This window comes from Aulostomus chinensis, chromosome 9 (genome assembly GCF_037954235.1).
Source record: "Aulostomus chinensis isolate RoL2024-O1b breed Wild chromosome 9, RoL_Achi_v1.0, whole genome shotgun sequence".
In the NCBI taxonomy this organism is placed as follows: Eukaryota; Metazoa; Chordata; class Actinopteri; order Syngnathiformes; family Aulostomidae; genus Aulostomus; species Aulostomus chinensis.
This window is the reverse complement of record NC_141328.1, coordinates 862,501-882,093: the sequence shown is the minus strand read 5'-3', so window position 1 is coordinate 882,093 and position 19,593 is coordinate 862,501. Positions and strand designations below refer to the sequence as shown.

Sequence of the window (19,593 nt, the reverse complement as noted above, 5' to 3'; positions counted from 1 at the left end):
GTAGGTCCTTCTGTGGTACCCAACCAGGAAGTCCAAGAGGGACCAGTCCAGCAGGAATCATCATGGCGGCTTAGGACATTTCTGGACGGACGAGTGGACAAACGTGGCGCATGACATGACCACTGAGCTGTAACCATAGCAACTGTCAACCGTCACCAACCACGGGTGAACCAAACATCACTGATCATCCCAAATATGTCAAAAACCAAACACTGCTGTCAGTGACATCATCGCCTGTGACACTGATGTCATAGCAACGACATCAGGAATGTTTGTTTTCTGAATCTGATCAGGAACTTCAGGTTGGAATTTGTTGAATGACTCATTATTGGGATTCCTCCCTCCTTCCGTCCTTCCCTCCATTCTTCCCTCAGTCCTTCCCTCCTTCCTTCCTTCCTTCCATTCTTCCCTCCCTCCTTCCTTCCTTTCCTCCCTCCATTCTTCCCTCCCTCCTTTCCTCCCTCCATTCTTCCCTCCATTCTTCCCTCCTTCCTTTCCTCCCTCCATTCTTCCCTCCTTCCTTTCCTCCCTCCATTCTTCCCTCCTTCCTTTCCTCCCTCCATTCTTCCCTCCCTCCTTTCCTCCCTCCATTCTTCCCTCCCTCCTTTCCTCCCTCCATTCTTCCCTCCCTCCTTCCTTCCTTTCCTCCCTCCATTCTTCCCTCCTTCCTTTCCTCCCTCCATTCTTCCCTCCATTCTTCCCTCAGTCCCTCCCTCCTTCCTTCCTTCCTTCCATTCTTCCCTCCCTCCTTCCTTCCTTTCCTCCCTCCTTTCCTCCCTCCATTCTTCCCTCCATTCTTCCCTCCCTCCTTTCCTCCCTCCATTCTTCCCTCCTTCCTTTCCTCCCTCCATTCTTCCCTCCCTCCTTTCCTCCCTCCATTCTTCCCTCCATTCTTCCCTCCTTCCTTTCCTCCCTCCATTCTTCCCTCCATCCTTTCCTCCCTCCATTCTTCCCTCCCTCCTTCCTTTCCTCCCTCCATTCTTCCCTCCCTCCTTTCCTCCCTCCGTTCTTCCCTCCATTCTTCCCTCCCTCCTTTCCTCCCTCCATTCTTCCCTCCTTCCTTTCCTCCCTCCATTCTTCCCTCCCTCCTTTCCTCCCTCCATTCTTCCCTCCATTCTTCCCTCCATCCTTTGCTCCCTCCATTCTTCCCTCCATTCTTCCCTCCTTCCTTTCCTCCCTCCATTCTTCCCTCCTTCCTTTCCTCCCTCCATTCTTCCCTCCTTCCTTTCCACCCTCCATTCTTCCCTCCCTCCTCCCTCCTTCCTTTCCTCCCTCCATTCCTCCCTCCTTCCTTTCCTCCCTCCATTCTTCCCTCCTTCCTTTCCTCCCTCCATTCTTCCCTCCTTCCTTTCCACCCTCCATTCTTCCCTCCCTCCTCCCTCCTTCCTTTCCTCCCTCCATTCCTCCCTCCTTCCTTTCCTCCCTCCATTCTTCCCTCCTTCCTTTCCTCCCTCCATTCTTCCCTCCTTCCTTTCCTCCCTCCATTCTTCCCTCCCTCCTTTCCTCCCTCCATTCTTCCCTCCATTCTTCCCTCCATCCTTTGCTCCCTCCATTCTTCCCTCCATTCTTCCCTCCTTCCTTTCCTCCCTCCATTCTTCCCTCCTTCCTTTCCTCCCTCCATTCTTCCCTCCTTCCTTTCCTCCCTCCATTCTTCCCTCCTTCCTTTCCACCCTCCATTCTTCCCTCCCTCCTCCCTCCTTCCTTTCCTCCCTCCATTCTTCCCTCCCTCCTTTCCTCCCTCCATTCTTCCCTCCCTCCTTTCCTCCCTCCATTCTTCCCTCAGTCCCTCCCTCCTTCCTTCCTTCCTTCCTTCCATTCTTCCCTCCCTCCTTCCTTTCCTCCCTCCATTCTTCCCTCCCTCCTTTCCTCCCTCCGTTCTTCCCTCCATTCTTCCCTCCCTCCTTTCCTCCCTCCGTTCTTCCCTCCTTCCTTTCCTCCCTCCATTCTTCCCTCCCTCCTTTCCTCCCTCCATTCTTCCCTCCATTCTTCCCTCCATCCTTTGCTCCCTCCATTCTTCCCTCCATTCTTCCCTCCTTCCTTTCCTCCCTCCATTCTTCCCTCCTTCCTTTCCTCCCTCCATTCTTCCCTCCTTCCTTTCCACCCTCCATTCTTCCCTCCCTCCTCCCTCCTTCCTTTCCTCCCTCCATTCCTCCCTCCTTCCTTTCCTCCCTCCATTCTTCCCTCCTTCCTTTCCTCCCTCCATTCTTCCCTCCTTCCTTTCCTCCCTCCATTCTTCCCTCCTTCCTTTCCTCCCTCCCTCCTCCCTCCTTCCTTTCCTCCCTCCATTCCTCCCTCCTTCCTTTCCTCCCTCCATTCTTCCCTCCTTCCTTTCCTCCCTCCATTCTTCCCTCCTTCCTTTCCTCCCTCCATTCTTCCCTCCTTCCTTTCCACCCTCCATTCTTCCCTCCCTCCTCCCTCCTTCCTTTCCTCCCTCCATTCCTCCCTCCTTCCTTTCCTCCCTCCATTCTTCCCTCCTTCCTTTCCTCCCTCCATTCTTCCCTCCTTCCTTTCCTCCCTCCATTCTTCCCTCCTTCCTTTCCTCCCTCCCTCCTCCCTCCTTCCTTTCCTCCCTCCATTCCTCCCTCCTTCCTTTCCTCCCTCCATTCTTCCCTCCTTCCTTTCCTCCCTCCCTCCTCCCTCCTTCCTTTCCTCCCTCCATTCCTCCCTCCTTCCTTTCCTCCCTCCATTCTTCCCTCCTTCCTTTCCTCCCTCCATTCTTCCCTCCTTCCTTTCCTCCCTCCATTCTTCCCTCCTTCCTTTCCTCCCTCCATTCTTCCCTCCTTCCTTTCCACCCTCCATTCTTCCCTCCCTCCTCCCTCCTTCCTTTCCTCCCTCCATTCCTCCCTCCTTCCTTTCCTCCCTCCATTCTTCCCTCCTTCCTTTCCTCCCTCCATTCTTCCCTCCTTCCTTTCCTCCCTCCATTCTTCCCTCCTTCCTTTCCTCCCTCCCTCCTCCCTCCTTCCTTTCCTCCCTCCATTCCTCCCTCCTTCCTTTCCTCCCTCCATTCTTCCCTCCTTCCTTTCCTCCCTCCCTCCTCCCTCCTTCCTTTCCTCCCTCCATTCCTCCCTCCTTCCTTTCCTCCCTCCATTCTTCCCTCCTTCCTTTCCTCCCTCCATTCTTCCCTCCTTCCTTTCCTCCCTCCATTCTTCCCTCCTTCCTTTCCTCCCTCCATTCTTCCCTCCTTCCTTTCCACCCTCCATTCTTCCCTCCCTCCTCCCTCCTTCCTTTCCTCCCTCCATTCTTCCCTCCTTCCTTTCCTCCCTCCATTCTTCCCTCCTTCCTTTCCTCCCTCCATTCTTCCCTCCTTCCTTTCCACCCTCCATTCTTCCCTCCCTCCTCCCTCCTTCCTTTCCTCCCTCCATTCCTCCCTCCTTCCTTTCCTCCCTCCATTCTTCCCTCCTTCCTTTCCTCCCTCCATTCTTCCCTCCTTCCTTTCCTCCCTCCCTCCTCCCTCCTTCCTTTCCTCCCTCCATTCCTCCCTCCTTCCTTTCCTCCCTCCATTCTTCCCTCCTTCCTTTCCTCCCTCCATTCTTCCCTCCCTCCTCCCTCCTACAAGCTGTGAGTCAGTAGTTTTGTTTCTGCGATCAATGACACTTCCTACTTTCTCAGGTGCTTTGATGGGACGTGAACCAGGACTGTTGGTCCTGGTCTCACTCATCCAGTCTGAGCTGTGCTCCTGAATCTGGCTCACTAACGACAGGGACTCGAACCTGTGACCCTCTGGTTACGTAACTGCAGCCTGGAGTTGGTTTCCGTCCAGTCTGTCCCAGAGATGTTCCAGCATGACCAATGAAGGTCTAGTCGCTGCCGTGTGTGTGTGTGTGTGTGTGTGTGTGTGTGTGTGTGTGTGTGTGTGTGTGTGTTTTGGTGGCTTCATTAGGGAACAGAGGCGTTCTGTTCTGAGGTTTGTGCCAGCAGGGCGAATGCTCATCACTACTAATGAGAACAACACAAACTCCCCAAACATTGTGTTCCTCCAGCTCGCCATCCGTGTTCCTCCAGCTCGCCATCCGTGTTCCTCCAGCTCGCCATCTGTGTTCCTCCAGCTCGCCATCCGTGTTCCTCCAGCTCGCCATCTGTGTTCCTCCAGCTCGCCATCCGTGTTCCTCCAGCTCGCCATCTGTGTTCCTCCAGCTCGCCATCCGTGTTCCTCCAGCTCGCCATCTGTGTTCCTCCAGCTCGCCATCCGTGTTCCTCCAGCTCGCCATCCGTGTTCCTCCAGCTCGCCATCTGTGTTCCTCCTCAGCTGGTTAGGGGATCAAACCCATTTCCTTTGAAAAAGTGCTCCAAGTAAATGACAAGTCATGTATTTACCTGTAAGTAGTTTTGATGCGTGAGTACGTCCCTGCGCTTCTGGAGATTTCTGATGTTCTTCTAGAAAACACAACCTGGTCATTGACCTTTGACCTCATATATGACTGGACCTCACAAGGGTGCAAACACAGATATGGGGAGGAGCTGATGAGCTGCTCATCTTCATCTTCATCTTCATCTTCATCCAACTGCCCTCAAATGTGTAAATCGCCCCCTCAGGTTGCTGTGGGTGACCAGGCAGAGATGGAGGGAGCTTGAATTCATTCTCCCCGAAGAGTTTGAGTTTCTAAATTAAGGGTGTGTGTGTGTGTGTGTGTGTGTGTGTGTGTGTGTGTGTGTGTGTGTGTTTTGGCCCATCTCTCTCACCCGAGTGTGGTGGTATCCCATGGTGACGGGACAGTAGTGAGGTCATTGATATGCAGTGCAGCAGCTTCGCTGAAGGACAATCCATCGCCGCCTCAGAGGGAAGATGAGTCTTCTTCCTGGTTTCAGGGTTTCTGTGTCTTTGAGGACGGTGCGACTGATTGGCGGTCATCTCATGAATCTTCAGAGTCCTTTTTTATGTGAAGAAACTCACCTGAAAGCAGCTCACGTCTGGAATCTGGTGACCGCTCAGATGCCATCGTGACTTGTGTCATCGGTTTCAGCCGAGTTCAGCATATTCTACTGTTGCGGCTCTTCGGGGTCCTGAAGCTCCGGTGAACTGGCGCCGAGCCGCCGGTCTCGCTCAGTCACGACCAATGGGTTTCGTAATTAGATCTATTTTTTTGATGATCCACATTCTGATATCCGGTGTCATAGTGTAAAAATATTCAAGGCCCCCAGAAGGTGATGGAAACATCCAGTAAGAATTAACAGACTTCAAAATGTTTTAATAAACTTACAAAAATATGTACTGATATAGAAATATAATGTTTTGATCAGGGTGGTGCATTGGTCCTCCCTGTGGCCCCCAGCAAGAAGGTTGTGGGTGGAGCAGTGGTCCTCACTGTGGCCCCCAGCAAGAAGGTTGTGGGTGGAGCAGTGGTCCTCACTGTGGCCCCCCAGCAAGAAGGTTGTGGGTGGAGCAGGGGTCCTCCCTGTGGCACCCAGCAAGAAGGTTGTGGGTGGAGCAGTGGTCCTCACTGTGGCCCCCCAGCAAGAAGGTTGTGGGTGGAGCAGGGGTCCTCCCTGTGGCCCCCAGCAAGAAGGTTGTGGGTGGAGCAGGGGTCCTCCCTGTGGCCTCCATCAAGAAGGTTGTGGGTGGAGCAGTGGTCCTCACTGTGGCCCCCCAGCAAGAAGGTTGTGGGTGGAGCAGGGGTCCTCCCTGTGGCCCCCAGCAAGAAGGTTGTGGGTGGAGCCCCGGCTGCAGCACGGGGTCTTTCTGGGTGAGTCTCCATGTTCTCCCTGTTCCTGCTGGGTTCTCTCTGGTACTCCAGCTTCCTCCACAGTCCAAAGACATCAAGAGGGACCAGGTTAATCCAGACTCTAAATTGACCGTAGGCGTGGCTGGGAGAGCCAATGGTTGTCTGTCTCTATGTGTTGGCCCTGCCATGGACTGGTGACCTGTCCAGGGGGAAGGCTGCTGGGATAGGCTCCACCCCCACCACCCTCAACAGGAGGAGAGGGGGAACATGGAGGGAGGGTTGGATGAATGGATGGATGATGGATGGTTGGATGAATGGATGGATGATGGATGGATGGATGGAGGGATGATGGAGGGATGGATGGATGAATGGATGGATGATGGATGGATGGATGGATGGAGGGATGGATGGATGGATGATGGATGGATGATGGATGATGGAGGGAGGGATGATGGAGGGAGGGAGGGATGATGGAGGGATGTTTTGATCAGTTTCCCTCGTTGTGCTAGGAGCCTGTATTAAATGTGTTGATGTGCAGTGGCGTTGGCGTCTCTGTCCACCTCAGCCTCAGGTCTCACAGAATTACGGAGGTCGCATCATCATGTAGACTTGACGCCAACGGCGAGCGTCCACTTCATCTGTTGTCCATTTTCCATCTTGATTTGAAATCCAATCCCAGAGGTATAACATGCTACTTTTCTTCATGTCACATTTGCAAAATTCCCTCATACTTCAGTGGTACAAGGATCAAACCATTGAGCAACTCTCACTGGAGGCCTTGGAATTCCACCCATTATTTTGCAATGTTGATGCCACTTTTATATCAAAAATTTCTTTAACTTGAAACTGTAACTGTGGAATTTTGATATTCGTGCAACTTCGAAGCCAATCATTGACCACCGGAAAGACTGGATCAGATCAAATCTTTTATTTTGTCCACTTGTGAAGGATTTCAGTGTTCAGAGTCCGTTCATCTGGACACAGCCTCACTGGGGTCGCGTGTTCAGACCAAACAGGGAGCCGGTTCTCACTGCGCACTAATGAGTGATCCAGGAGGACACCAACAGCCCTCACACACACTGAGTGGGAATGATGCTGCCTCCATTTTGAGTTTACTGTGGTGTAATAGAACCAACCAGAACACCGCCGATCCACATCGTGATGCCGATCAAGGGTTGGTTGTCCACATGCTAACAAGCCAGCAGTTTTTTAGCTTGTAGATCAGAAGCAGGTTGCAGCGCTGCAACGAGTTCATGTTGTCATTCTTTCATGCGCAGTGAAAAAACTCCTTCACATTTGGTCTCAACACAACCACACAGCAGCGCCCCTCTGGCTTCGGTCCCACCGGAGCCGCTCAGTCCCACTGTCCAACACATCGCCACCCCATTCGTTTTACACAGCAACACTGAACATCATCAAGCAGAAACACTTCTGATATTGAAAAAATCTATCAAACTTCTCATCACACAAAGACGTAATTAGTCAAACCGCTAACATTAGAAGGAGCTACGTTCATAGTTGTTGAGTCTGACGGGCTGTGAAAGTGCTGTGCTAAAGACATATTAATACACAACTTCCAACTCAGTTGTAACTTCCAGTGCAAAGGGGCGGCCTCGACACTGAGGAGGTCTGTTCAAATACGCTTCAGACCTCCTCACTTCCCTGCTTCCTTCCCTTTCAACTGAACTGACAGAAAACAAGGCTGAAAACTTAACTGACCCTCTGACGCTAACCTGACTAGCCAAGCATGCAGCCAAAAAGCTAGCATACCCTTTTGGCTACCGAGGCAGTTCAAAGCCGTGTTTCCAGATCTCATCCTGGATCCACCAACATCATCGTCCCCAACAGCCAATTTTGAGGGTTGGGCCAAAATCATGTTTAGCAAAAAGAGCATTTGTTCCTGAACATCACTGCCATCCAAAGCCATTAAAACCAGCAGCTCTGGACTGGTTTTAGATCCTCCTAGACACATGTAAAGAGGTTTGAAGTCCATCACTGTGTGGTGATGCCAGTGCAGCAAGTGTCACTTATAAGTGTGTGAGATCCCTGCAGAATTCTGGACCATCCACAAAAACAGGATTTGTTGCCTGTGGCACGTATCAGGTGACTCATAGCCATAAATCTCACCAACGATTCATGTACTTTGGGGTCCACATGTGAGTGTGGTGAGGACGTCACGTGTTTTAGCACGCTAGCATCCTGTTTCTGTTGGATAGCTGTGGTACAATAGAGCGACCGGCTCAGGTCACAATGGCGCTGTGACTTGGATGGAGTGGGGATGAAGGGATGAGGGTAACACCAGCTACTAAACCTCACTCCCAACACCAGTGCCGGTGCATATTCAAGCGGACCGCACTGGGACCAGGGACGCGCCCGCGCTAGACAGAGGAACCAGACTTTAGGGGACAACCATGCATGGCGTGGAACGGGTCAGCTAGCGTCAGTCAGCTCAACGAGGTTCACTACATCCAATACTAACAACCACAGGTTTTAGCGTACTTGCTCGCATGTCCGCCGCCCAGGTCTTGGTTGTGAGTTAGAGTCTAGTGTGAGATAATACGTGTCCACACAATGCAGGTTCCAGTCCTCAATGGTACGGTACTACTAGCATCAGTCCAGAAGCAGCACTAGCCAACTATCACTTTTCAAATGAAGTTATTAGCCAGTAGCTCTATTAATATCACTATGATAACTGCTGTCCCTGCAGAAAACCTTCATACACCCAGAAATTGTCACCTAACTTGAACCTCTTTGTCTTCGCTCACATTCAGCCAATCAGATTATTTGTCTCACAGCAGATCCGCCTCCAGGATATGTTTGTCTCACTGGAAACCAACTCCTCATCTTTACATTCATCATGTTCTCCACCGAGCAAAACATCGATTCACCCCCAACCCCCCCACCCCCAAAAATGTCAAAACTCCAGCCTGAGAGCATCAAGGTAAGGTGGCAGTGGCGGGAGCGCTGGGAAGAGTCCAATCAGAGTCCTGAAACAGGCTCTGTTTGTATGCACCAGTTGGTTGTGCAAGTACAGCAACTTTTCTAATCTCACTACAGATTACACATCACTTCCTGCTTAGAGAGGAAGCTGGAGGGGTCACGCCATGTCCTTCGAGGGATATCATACAATCAGTACTCTGGCAGAACGAACAAACATGATTCAAAAAAAGGAGAAAATGGGTTTGGAGCAAACATCAGGGGAGGGGAAGGAAAGAACTAAGGAAGAGACACGATGGGGGATATTTATGAAGTGAATGATGGCTAACGGAGAAACATGGCTCTAGCTGGAGATGGACAAGATGGCCGATGTGTCTTTAGCCTTGTCAAAGAAGATGGAGGTCTCATTGGCTGCCTTCAGCTTGACCTGGGCGGAGCCTGGCGAGCCTTGAGTGGTGTTGGGCTGACATTCCTGACAGCAGCAGCAGCAGCAGTCCATGAAGGCCTGACCCAGAGCCTGAAACACAGAGCAGCCATGTTGGTGTCCAAAACTCATCGAGCAGCAGCCTGGTTCTTTAGCATAATCTGGTCTCCTGCTAGCTGATAGCCACCAGAGGCTATCAGCCACGTGTTACGCTATAAAAACATAGCTTCACTCCAACTGCTACAGAACAAGAAAACCTTCTGTGACTTGGTTCTTCAGGCTGTTGTTGCGAGAGACATTGTTCATACAGGTTTGTTCGAAAGCCCCGATACAGGCAGAAATATGTTTACTAGACTGCCCACAATGCTACCAGATAGGAAGGCTGCTCCAAAGGTGCTTCTGGCTCATGATGTCATGGCAGATGCTATTACCACAACCTGATCAACACAACCGCCATATTGGCTGCGTCATGGCACGTTGCCAAGGTGCTTCCCACAGCCACAGAGAGAATAACGAGACACAAACCTTTGGGAATCAACTCGTTGACCTGCGTCAACTGTAAGTGCAGCTCAGCTGGGAGGAACCCATTAAAATTTTGATCAATTCCAAGAATTTGCTTTCTTTTTTCTCCCTTGTAATGGAGGTGTGTACAAAAAGATCATTTAGACCTCAAGATTTTAGTTTGAGCCCAATTTTAAGATAGGTCGCGTTCACACCAGCCTTGTTAAGTCCCGTTGAACTGAACCCTGGAGCGTTTACCTCCCTGGTGCAGTTCGTTTTGGTTGGTGTGAACGCCGGCCTCCCACTCTGGTGCGGACCAGTCAACCCTTCTCGGGTCCGCCTGGTAGAGGTGGTCTGGGACCGCTATCAAGTGAACCCTGGTGTGAAACCATCAGCTCCGATTTTTGGAGCGTTTGAGTTTGGCCTTTGTGAACGTGAACCGGACCGTTGAGAAACTGCAACAATGTATCATCCTCGCTTCGGTTAGAATCAGGAAACGGAGCTTTTGGTGTGAACACGACCTCAAGAAGCAACAGTGAGGAAGTGAAGACGCTGCAGCTCTCGTCTGGGAGAAGTGACTCGGATCAGAACCACCAGTAAATACCAGACTCGGTGGTGGAAGTGACTGCTTCCTGTTTTTTCTTTTGTTTTCTGTTTTAATTCTTACTGTTATGAACTTGAGATTGACTTAGTACATGGAAATTAAATGTTTGTGTTCCTAGAAGTTATTTAGGTCTCGCTGCTGTTGTTGTTGTATCGATTGGTCCAACATATCACTGGGTGGCAATCAGATTTTGTCCAAAAAAAGCTGTCATTTTTAAACGCAGTCGACTGCAAAAATATGTACAATGTGTAAATAAAATGTGATGACAATAAAAAGCGTAAAAAAAAAAGAAGTGACTCGGATCCACAACTGCACCAGAACTGATATTCATAGAGCCTGGAGTTACAGTACTTAACTAAGGAGCTCGTCACCCTGCACCGGACACAGGTAAACCTTCTGGACCTACCTTACACAGACACAGCAGCAGCACCGGTGTCACTGATGACTTGAAGAACAACAGGAAGTGATGTAACAGTGCTAGCATAGCCGCTGTGTCCTCAGAGATGGTGATGTGTGTGTAGGCCAGTGTGATGTTGCAGACGTGTTCGGGCAGAGCGCAGATGCCATACACCACAGCTAATGCTAGTAGTGTGCAGTTCAGCTGGCGCTCCACTGCCTGGTGCTGCTGCCGCTTCTGGTTGGAGGAGCGGTCGTCTTGGTTACGCTGCTTTTGGGTGGAGCTGGAGTCGCTGCTGATGTTGCGGGTGGCCATTTGGCAGAGGACGGTGAAGAGGACCGGGAGGCAGAAGTAGCAGCCGAAACACCACCACATACGACCCTTGGAAGACACGAGAAGTGGGTTTACTGTTGGCTCGGCAGGGAACAGTTTGCCTGACTTTGTTGTTGCTACTTTGAGGCTCTGTTGAACTTCTGGGTTCTGTTTCCCTGCGTCTCCTTGTTTGTTCTTAACTGACAGAAGTGGAGGGAAACATGGAAGAGTCTGAACCATTACGTCCATCTTGCCCCGCTGAAGTCTGACAACAGTGTCAACAGTCTTTCCTCTGAGAACTTGTTAACGTTACAAATGCTACTTTTTGTCTCACATTCCAACGTCCTGCTTCCGACATATTAAATAACAATCTGCCACATCCATGTTTTATACTGTCCATCGGTTCCAGGCTGGGCCCTGTTCCCTAGTCTATGTGTAAGTGGATCAGAACCTGACCTGGTTTGGAGCATGAGTGAGAAAGCACACATCAGACTCGTCTGGGACAAACACATGTCCCTGGAACACCTGATCTGATGAGACAGGTACCCTGGATGGCACCACCCTGGCCCCCAGCACCACCGTAGGAACCTAGCAGTTCTCTTTGACCAGGACCCTTTAACTCCCACATTCAACAGATCTCCAGGACGCCTTCTTCCATCTACGTAACATCGCTAAGATCAGACACATCCTGGCTCAAGAAGATGCAGAAAAACTAGTCCCTGCTTTTGTCACTTCCAGGCTGGATTACTGCACCCCCCTCCTCCCAGGCTGGACTAACAAGTCCCTAAAGACTCTCCAGTTGGTCCAGACCTGAAGAGGCTCCAGCTGCCACCCGTAGCTCCACCTGCTCACGTCCCCGTCTGTCCATCAGTCTCTCCTCCTTTCTCTCTCTTTCTCTCTGTCCCTCTCTTTCCTTCTGTCTCTCTGTCCTCCTCCATTCTCTGTCTTTGTCTCTGTCCTGCTCTCCTGCTCTCTCTCCGTCCCCACTGATCCTGGATCTGCTCCACCTTCCTGATGGTGAAGGAAGGTTCTGGTGGCTGCTGTTGCAGGATGTGCTGCTGATGGAGAATTGTTGGGTGGAGGTTCATTGAAGGAGGGAGGTGCTGGACCTGCTCTACTTGGACAGAGTCAGGACAGAACTTTGGTTGGGGTTTGGTGCCACACTGATAAACCTGACTGGACTTGATGCTACTGTTAGCAGGTGTGGTGACTCACCACTGGAGCAATCATTTATTCAAGTCAAAGCAGGCTTCATTATACTCAATGCAGCAGAAGTTATTCCTTCACCACCATGACAGCAAGGGGCCTTCTAAAGCGATCTCAGTTTCACATAAAGTTAGCTCCAGCTCAGGTCCCAGCTTAGACTGCCCAGGTCCTAGCTGGTTCTGGGCTCTGCGTTTCCAGGTCTTTTTGGGTTTTGGACAGAATTTTTTAACCTGTGAAGAACTTGAGTGCATAAGTGAAGCAGTATTATATTGTGCCTCGGAAACATCAGAGCGACCAGACTCTCCATGGTTCTACCACTAAATGTTGTGTAAAGGTAGCATGATGTCTAGCAGACAGAGACTCACCTGGTGGTACCTGAGTAGCAACGAGTGGAGGGAGTCAGGCAGGTAGAAGGACAAAGGAGAGGAGGGGGTGATGGTGCAGGAGTCCACCAGCCGGCCGGTGGACGGGGACACGGCCTGGCTGAGCTGCCAAAGGAAGATCTCGGGGCTGGACAGCAGCAAAGCAGCCAGCCACACCAGCAGCAGCTTCAGCAGCACTGAGCGGCAGCGTTCCACCCGCCGAGCCTTTGGTTGGGCCGAGCTGGTGGCAGCATGGAAACGGTCGATACCAAGAGCGCACAAAGTGAAGGAGGTGATGCCCAAGGACACGACCTGGAAGACGGGGAGGAGAGTTTTAGCTGTGATGTAAGTACAAGCCATTTTGATTCTTGTCCATTTTTCTCACTGCAACTTGAAAAGGAGTCACTCTTGAAGGAGTGAGAGGTCACATTCAGGAGATGTGGACGCACAAAACACAAGTGAAGGTGGTGACTTGAAGCCAACTTCTGTTTGTTTTGGTTTTTTGGTCACCTCAGCCATAATTTGAACTAATTTTTGCTCAAGCAGACCACTAAAATCAATAGAATCAAAAACATATGAAATAGCACCTGAAACACTAAAACTCCCCTGCACTTTGATTTCTGAGACTGACTGTGGATGGTGGAGGTTCAGTTCTACATCAGATCCACCAGTAAACACCAGACTGGTGGATGGTGGAGGTTCAGTTCTACATCAGATCCACCAGTAAACACCAGACTGGTGGATGGTGGAGGTTCAGTTCTACATCAGATCCACCAGTAAACACCAGACTGGTGGATGGTGGAGGTTCAGTTCTACATCAGATCCACCAGTAAACACCAGACCGGTGGATGGTGGAGGTTCAGTTCTACATCAGATCCACCAGTAAACACCAGACTGGTGGATGGTGGAGGTTCAGTTCTACATCAGATCCACCAGTAAACACCAGACTGGTGGATGGTGGAGGTTCAGTTCTACATCAGATCCACCAGTAAAAACCAGACCAGTGGATGGTGGAGGTTCAGCTCTACATCAGATCCACCAGTAAACACCAGACCGGTGGATGGTGGAGGTTCAGTTCTACATCAGATCCACCAGTAAACACCAGACTGATGGATGGTGGAGGTTCAGTTCTACATCAGATCCACCAGTAAACACCAGACCGGTGGATGGTGGAGGTTCAGTTCTACATCGGATCCACCAGTAAACACCAGACCGGTGGATGGTGGAGGTTCAGTTCTACATCAGATCCACCAGTAAAAACCAGACCGGTGGATGTTGGAGGTTCAGTTCTACATCAGATCCACCAGTAAACACCAGACCGGTGGATGGTGGAGGTTCAGTTCTACATCAGATCCACCAGTAAACACCAGACCGGTGGATGGTGGAGGTTCAGTTCTACATCAGATCCACCAGTAAACACCAGACCGGTGGATGTTGGAGGTTCAGTTCTACATCAGATCCACCAGTAAACACCAGACTGGTGGATGGTGGAGGTTCAGTTCTACATCAGATCCACCAGTAAACACCAGACTGGTGGATGTTGGAGTGGTGGAGTCTTAAAAACCTGGGTTGCTAACAAGAGTCTAGAAGAGCCTACAGAGGTCATGGAGGTCATTAAAGGTCATCAAGGGGAAACACAAGAAGCCTGAAGCTGAGTGGTGGTGACGTTGAAGTCATGTGACCCTGGTGTAGCTCCTTCATAGGCTAACGTTAGCTTAGCACTGCTAACGTAGCATCCAGGCTTCCAGCATCATCAGAGGGTTCATTAGTGAAGATGATCTTGATGAACTGAACCTGGAAGATCATCAACTTTTGTTCACCAGAGCTGATTTACTGGTTCAATCACCACAATCACATGGAGCGATCCTATTGGCTGCTGGGGGAGGAGCCAGGCGATGACCACTTCCTGTTGGTGGAGGAACCAGGAGATGAACACTTCCTGCGACTACAGCTCACATTTCATTCCTGACTTGACATCCTTTGTATTTATTCATTAAATATAATAACTTGCGTTATGTTAGCTCAGAATGAGCGCAGGTCTTCTTCCACTGAGTCCGCCATGTTGAATCATTGTGAGCCCAAAATGGACAAAACGTGTGATGCTGTTGAAGTTCCTTTGTCTCCTCTTTGCATTTATTTTATCCTATTTAAAGCTCCGCCATCTTGCTGTCTGCTTTTCACTCCCATCTTTTGCTGAACACCTTCAAGGCTTCACACAGCAACTTGAGCATGCTGAAGCTGGTTGTCATGGCGATCATAATAACACAGTGCCCACAGACATTCTGAGGACAGAGAAGGAATGGAGACAGTTGAATGATGGAAATGATGAACAATGTGAGGTTGCTGGACGATGGCAATTGTAGCAAATGAAGAAACTCGGGGACCAGAGCTACCATTGTGTGGGCCTACAGGAATAAATCAGGGAAAACGAAGCTGGGGGGCGGGGCTAATAACAAGAAAGAGATGGTGCCATCATGGACTATTTGTGCAGCCCTGACAGTATATTGTTAGTTTTGAGTCTAACTGTACATCTAACTGATCATCTGTTCCGTGTGCCTCCAGCATCTCAAGGTCTCTGGGGACGTGGACCCGACAAACTAGGTGATCGACACACCTGAAGCTTGGACGGTCACAGAACTGTTACCATGCAGCGATCAATACAGTTGACCAGCTGTGACCTTGGCTACTTTTGTGTTTTTCTTTTTTAAAAAAAAGGAGGGTGGGTGTGTAATCTGCACCTTGACCACTAGGTGTCACTAAAGTATACTCCCGATGTACTGGATAGCTTGTTGTATACCTCACATGACCCCGCCTACCTCCATATAAGGCACCATTTGGCAGGTGACGTCACCCAGGATCCTCCGGTGGGAGAGCTGGTTCATGACGACCACTGGAAGGCAGAGCACTAGGACCAGGAAATCCCAGAATGCCATGCTAGCCAGCAGGTAGTTCCAGGCAGACCTCATGTAGTAGTTGTTCCACACGATGCACATGACCGCCATGTTTCCGACCACACCCACTGCCAGCACCAGGCCAGCCAGGAACAGGACAGCGTAGGCGGCATACGAGCCCTCTGCCAGTGGGTAGAAGGGGTTGAAGAGCCCGGGGGGGTGGTGCTCGGTGCCCGAGGCGTTCCCTTGCTGACCGCCGACACTGTCGTCACCTCCTACTGCTTCGTTGGTGGAGTTGTGGAACTCGGTGGCCTGCAGTGACGTCACTGAGTCATTCTCAAAGGACTGACTAAAGGTGGACTGTTGCTCCTCCTCGTCGGCTCCCCGGGCAGGGCGGCGGTGCTGGTACGGGTCCAGATCCAGCATCTCGGGCAGGGGGGGGCTCTGATCAGGAGAAGAGGAGTTGTCCAATGCCTGGATCTGCTCGCTTGTCCAGAGCGGCTCCAGACTGGCCGGAGAGGCGAACTCCTCAAGGCTTCTGCCGTCTGAGAGCAGAAGCGGCAGGTAAAGAAGCAGCAGACCGGCTGGTGGCGCCATGAGGTCTGGTGGAGAGTGTCTGGTCCTGAATGAGCAGAGGACAATAGATGTGGGTCCGCTCTGAGCTCCTGGAAAACAGCAGAGACGATGATTCTGGAGAAGCTTGTGACAGTTCAGGTGCCTCAAACCTCGTGGGTGGTACCTAGAAACACCAGAACCTCCCTTACTTGCCGGATGACTTATGTTGGTTAAACTGTGGCGACCGTAGTCGTGACTTCTGCTAGTCTGAGTGAGCTCCTAGTCTACCCAATGACACCGATCATTCCCTGTCCATCAGGACTCCAAGCAGCTGGTGGAGTTCCAAGAGGCGGGAGGGAGCCGGGTGAGGGTCCGTGTCCGAGCGCGGGGGCGGGGGTCTGTGTCTGGGCTGCAGGCTGCAGAGGGTCTGGCTGTCCTAGAGCTCTGAGGGTCTCTGGGAACAAGCAGCTCTGTGGCTTGGCTGCTCAGAGCCATTGTCACCTCGTACACACACACACACACACACACACACACACACACACACACACACACACACACACACACACACACACACACACAGACCTGCAAACACAAGCATACAAACAAGGCTGGCACACATAGTCCTGCATGCTTTCTGCTCTCTCTCTCTCTCTCTCTCTCTCTCTCTCTCTCTCTCTCACACACACACACACACACACACACACACACACACACAAAAGGATTCTATCAGCTCTGCTGCCCCCTGCTGCTGGTAAGGTTGTGTGCTTCATCTTTAGTAGAAATATCGTGGTTATCAGTTTTTTAGGCAGTGGAGGGAAAATCTCAGCAGCCAAGAAGTAACAACATGAAGCATTGACGTAGCAACAGTTAACACACAAGGTAACGAACTGCTACACAAACAGTCACACAAGGAAATACACACAAGAGGAAACAACACACACATGCACATATAAACACTGACTGTGAATACAGAGCAACAATGAAAACCCAGTTAAAACACATTACACAGTTCTGCTGAAATTATCTGTCAATTGTGGAACACTCCAGGTCATGACACGAGCTGTGGTTGATGTGCAGTTCTCCTGTCTTCCCCTAGAGGGCGACACTGGTCTGTGAAGCTGCGGCTTCATTTGTGAGGCGACTGACCGTAGAAAAATTCAGGAGGTCAAACGTCATCACGACAACAGCTGATAATGCTTGTATCAGAACCAACAGCCACATGGTGACAGGATGGCGTGGTCCAATTAAAGGGACAGTTCCCCAAAAGCAAAAACTGGTGATCATCGACTGACCCCAATGACGATGATGATGGAAGGGTTGTAGTCCACAAAGCACTACTGGAGTTTCAAAGGAAGAGGTACTGCAGTACTCTCCCACACAATAAGAAGTAAATAATAAAAACTATTACTATAATGATACCACAACACGCACACACACACGCACACACACACACACACACACACACACACAAACTCACACACACTCAGCAACCAGAGGTTAGCATGTCATATTTGTCAAGAGGGCGGTGACAGAGAAAGGTAGACAGGTTAATGTGTACATTCTGTGTTTGTCAAATGGGTGGTGCGCACGTGTGTGTGTGTGTGTGTGTGTGTGCGCACGCGTGTGTGTGTGTCTCAGTAGATCTCACAGATCAAAGCATTACGGCTGAATTGGTTTCTTGCTTCAGATATCAGAGAAATAAAAATAAATTCAGCAGATGCCAAAATACAAAGCAGTGTACATTTGAAGTATGTTTGTAGTCCAACAGGAAGTGGTCTTCTCCATGGTTGCTGACACTACACCAGGGTCACATGACTTCAAGGTCACCACCACTAAGCTTCAGGCTTCTTGTGTTTCCCCTGATGACCTTTAATGACCTCCATGACCTCTGTAGGCTCCTCTAGACTCTTGTTAGCAACCCAGGTTTTTAAGACTCCACCGCTCACACGCACCACAAAAGTACACAGTCCATCACTGGCAGCATAGTCGCAAGTTCACGAGGTACTTTAAGTACCCAGTTTTCAAACCGAAAGATTCTTTTGATGCTCAGTGGTGTTCACCTTCACCAGGTGAGTCCAGGCTGGACATGGACCAGACCTGCTCCGTCAACTCTGGTCCTGCAGCTCTATATAAGGCTGTCGCTGTCTGCAGTGGAAAGACAGCACGGGTCAGTGCGCACACACACACACACGCACACACACACACACACGCACCTTAAATGGGAGTGAAAGTTGGTGGAAAATGTTGGCGTGAAACAACAGAGCGTGAAATTCTTCTCTGAAATCCCAGTTAACCCTCCGAGCTGCTGGTCATGTTTGGTTTGGAGCGCGCGACCTCTTACCTGAGATGTCCAGGAAGCGTGTCCACATCTACAGGCTGAGCCAACCGAAAGCCTCGCAAACGATGGGACGCAACCGCATAGGATCAGTTTGATCAGGGGTCAAAGGTCAAATGACAGAAAATCTCATGTTGCAAAAACGACACCACAAATTCTGTATGAAGAACCACAGTGAAAACAGGAAGACAATTTTTATCTCTTCTGATAGTTAGAGAGGGCGGAGCTTCGTTTAGTGGTAACTAGTAGTTTTTAACCCGGCATGACAAAAGAAATGACACATAACAAACAAAAGTGCCAGAAACATGACAGCGATGAAGAACTCATCCTGTGCCAATGAAACAGAGTTGCAGGAGAATAAACAGCAATGAGAACGCAGTGATGCATTTGACACCTGACCTTTGATTGACAACCCCAGGTGACTGATTAGTCATCGCGTTCCGTGATGTTCGGTTCTTTTTATTCTCAGGTGTGATGATTCTTGTGAGACGGGACTGTGGGACATAACAGGAGGAAGAGCAACAGAGGAAAGAAACAAAAGACAATTCTTTTTCCTCGGGGTTTCATCACTCTCTTCGCCCCAGTTAACTGACGGCGTCCGGTTCTCTGACCCCCGCAGGGGAACTCAAACATCTCCGTCTCCTAATTTTGACATCTGCTAGTTCTAAATCTGTCCGTCCTCCATCACATCAAAGGAACCCAAGTGTGTCAGACCTCTGATGTCCAGCACTGCCAGCTGATCAACCAGCCTCACATCTTCACACAAAATGTTCCGATCAGGAGGGAGAAAGAGTCTGGCTCATTCAGACTGTCCTGCTGTGGTTCTAGAAACACGGCGCTCATGATGTTCTAGTTACCTGCCCTGGTAGAACTGAGCTTCTCTCTCCCACGTATTTCTGCATTGCTCAACGTCTTCATGTTCTTCAGTGGAAGACGAACAGCCATGTGAGCGTGAGTATCTGCTCAGTCCTGATAGTTGGAACCATGTTCTCCAACAAGAGAACATCTGGCCCTGAGAACCCTGGTCCTGGTACCGATTCTGGATGTTTCAGTCAGGCAGAAGTAACACTTTTATGAACCAATTGTTGTAGGTTTGTCAATGAGGTCTCTCTCTTTCTTACACACACACACACACACACACACACACACACACACACACACACACACACACACAAACAACAGAAGTTTTACACCCCATCAGAAACAATCACTGCTGGCCTGTTTCCTCCATCACCATGGAGAGCAGTGAAGGTCCCACCATTCTCTCTCTCTCTCTCTCTTTCTCACACACACACACACACACACACACACACACACACACACACACACACACACACACACTATCAATCTACAGACAGGTCAGATGATGCCAGTAGAATACTAACAACATGCATTCTCCAGTGTGAACA

At 50.3% G+C, this 19,593-nt stretch overlaps 1 protein-coding gene across 1 annotated transcript; it reads right to left on the bottom strand.

The window, feature by feature from the left end:
* Nucleotides 1-6,573: 6,573 nt before the first annotated feature.
* gpr37l1b (G protein-coupled receptor 37 like 1b) lies at nt 6,574-16,352 on the bottom strand. The gene is made up of 4 exons (XM_086212921.1): nt 15,220-16,352; nt 12,407-12,715; nt 10,533-10,904; nt 6,574-9,114 (listed from the first exon to the last, which is right to left on the bottom strand). Exons 1-4 carry the CDS (start codon nt 15,889-15,891, stop codon nt 8,941-8,943), a joined length of 1,527 nt encoding a protein of 508 aa, XP_086069047.1. The 5' UTR covers nt 15,892-16,352; the 3' UTR covers nt 6,574-8,940.
* Nucleotides 16,353-19,593: the final 3,241 nt, after the last annotated feature.

Coding starts and splice junctions, on each gene's coding strand:
- gpr37l1b (XM_086212921.1), bottom strand. CDS start 15,891: ATGGCGCCACCAGCCGGTCTGCTGCTTCTTTACCTGCCGCTTCTGCTC. Junction 10,905..12,406: donor TGCTACTCAGGTACCACCAG/GTGAGTCTCTGT, acceptor GTGTCTTCCAAG/GGTCGTATGTGGTGGTGTTT. Junction 9,115..10,532: donor TGCTGCTGTGTCTGTGTAAG/GTAGGTCCAGAA, acceptor TCTGTGTTTCAG/GCTCTGGGTCAGGCCTTCAT.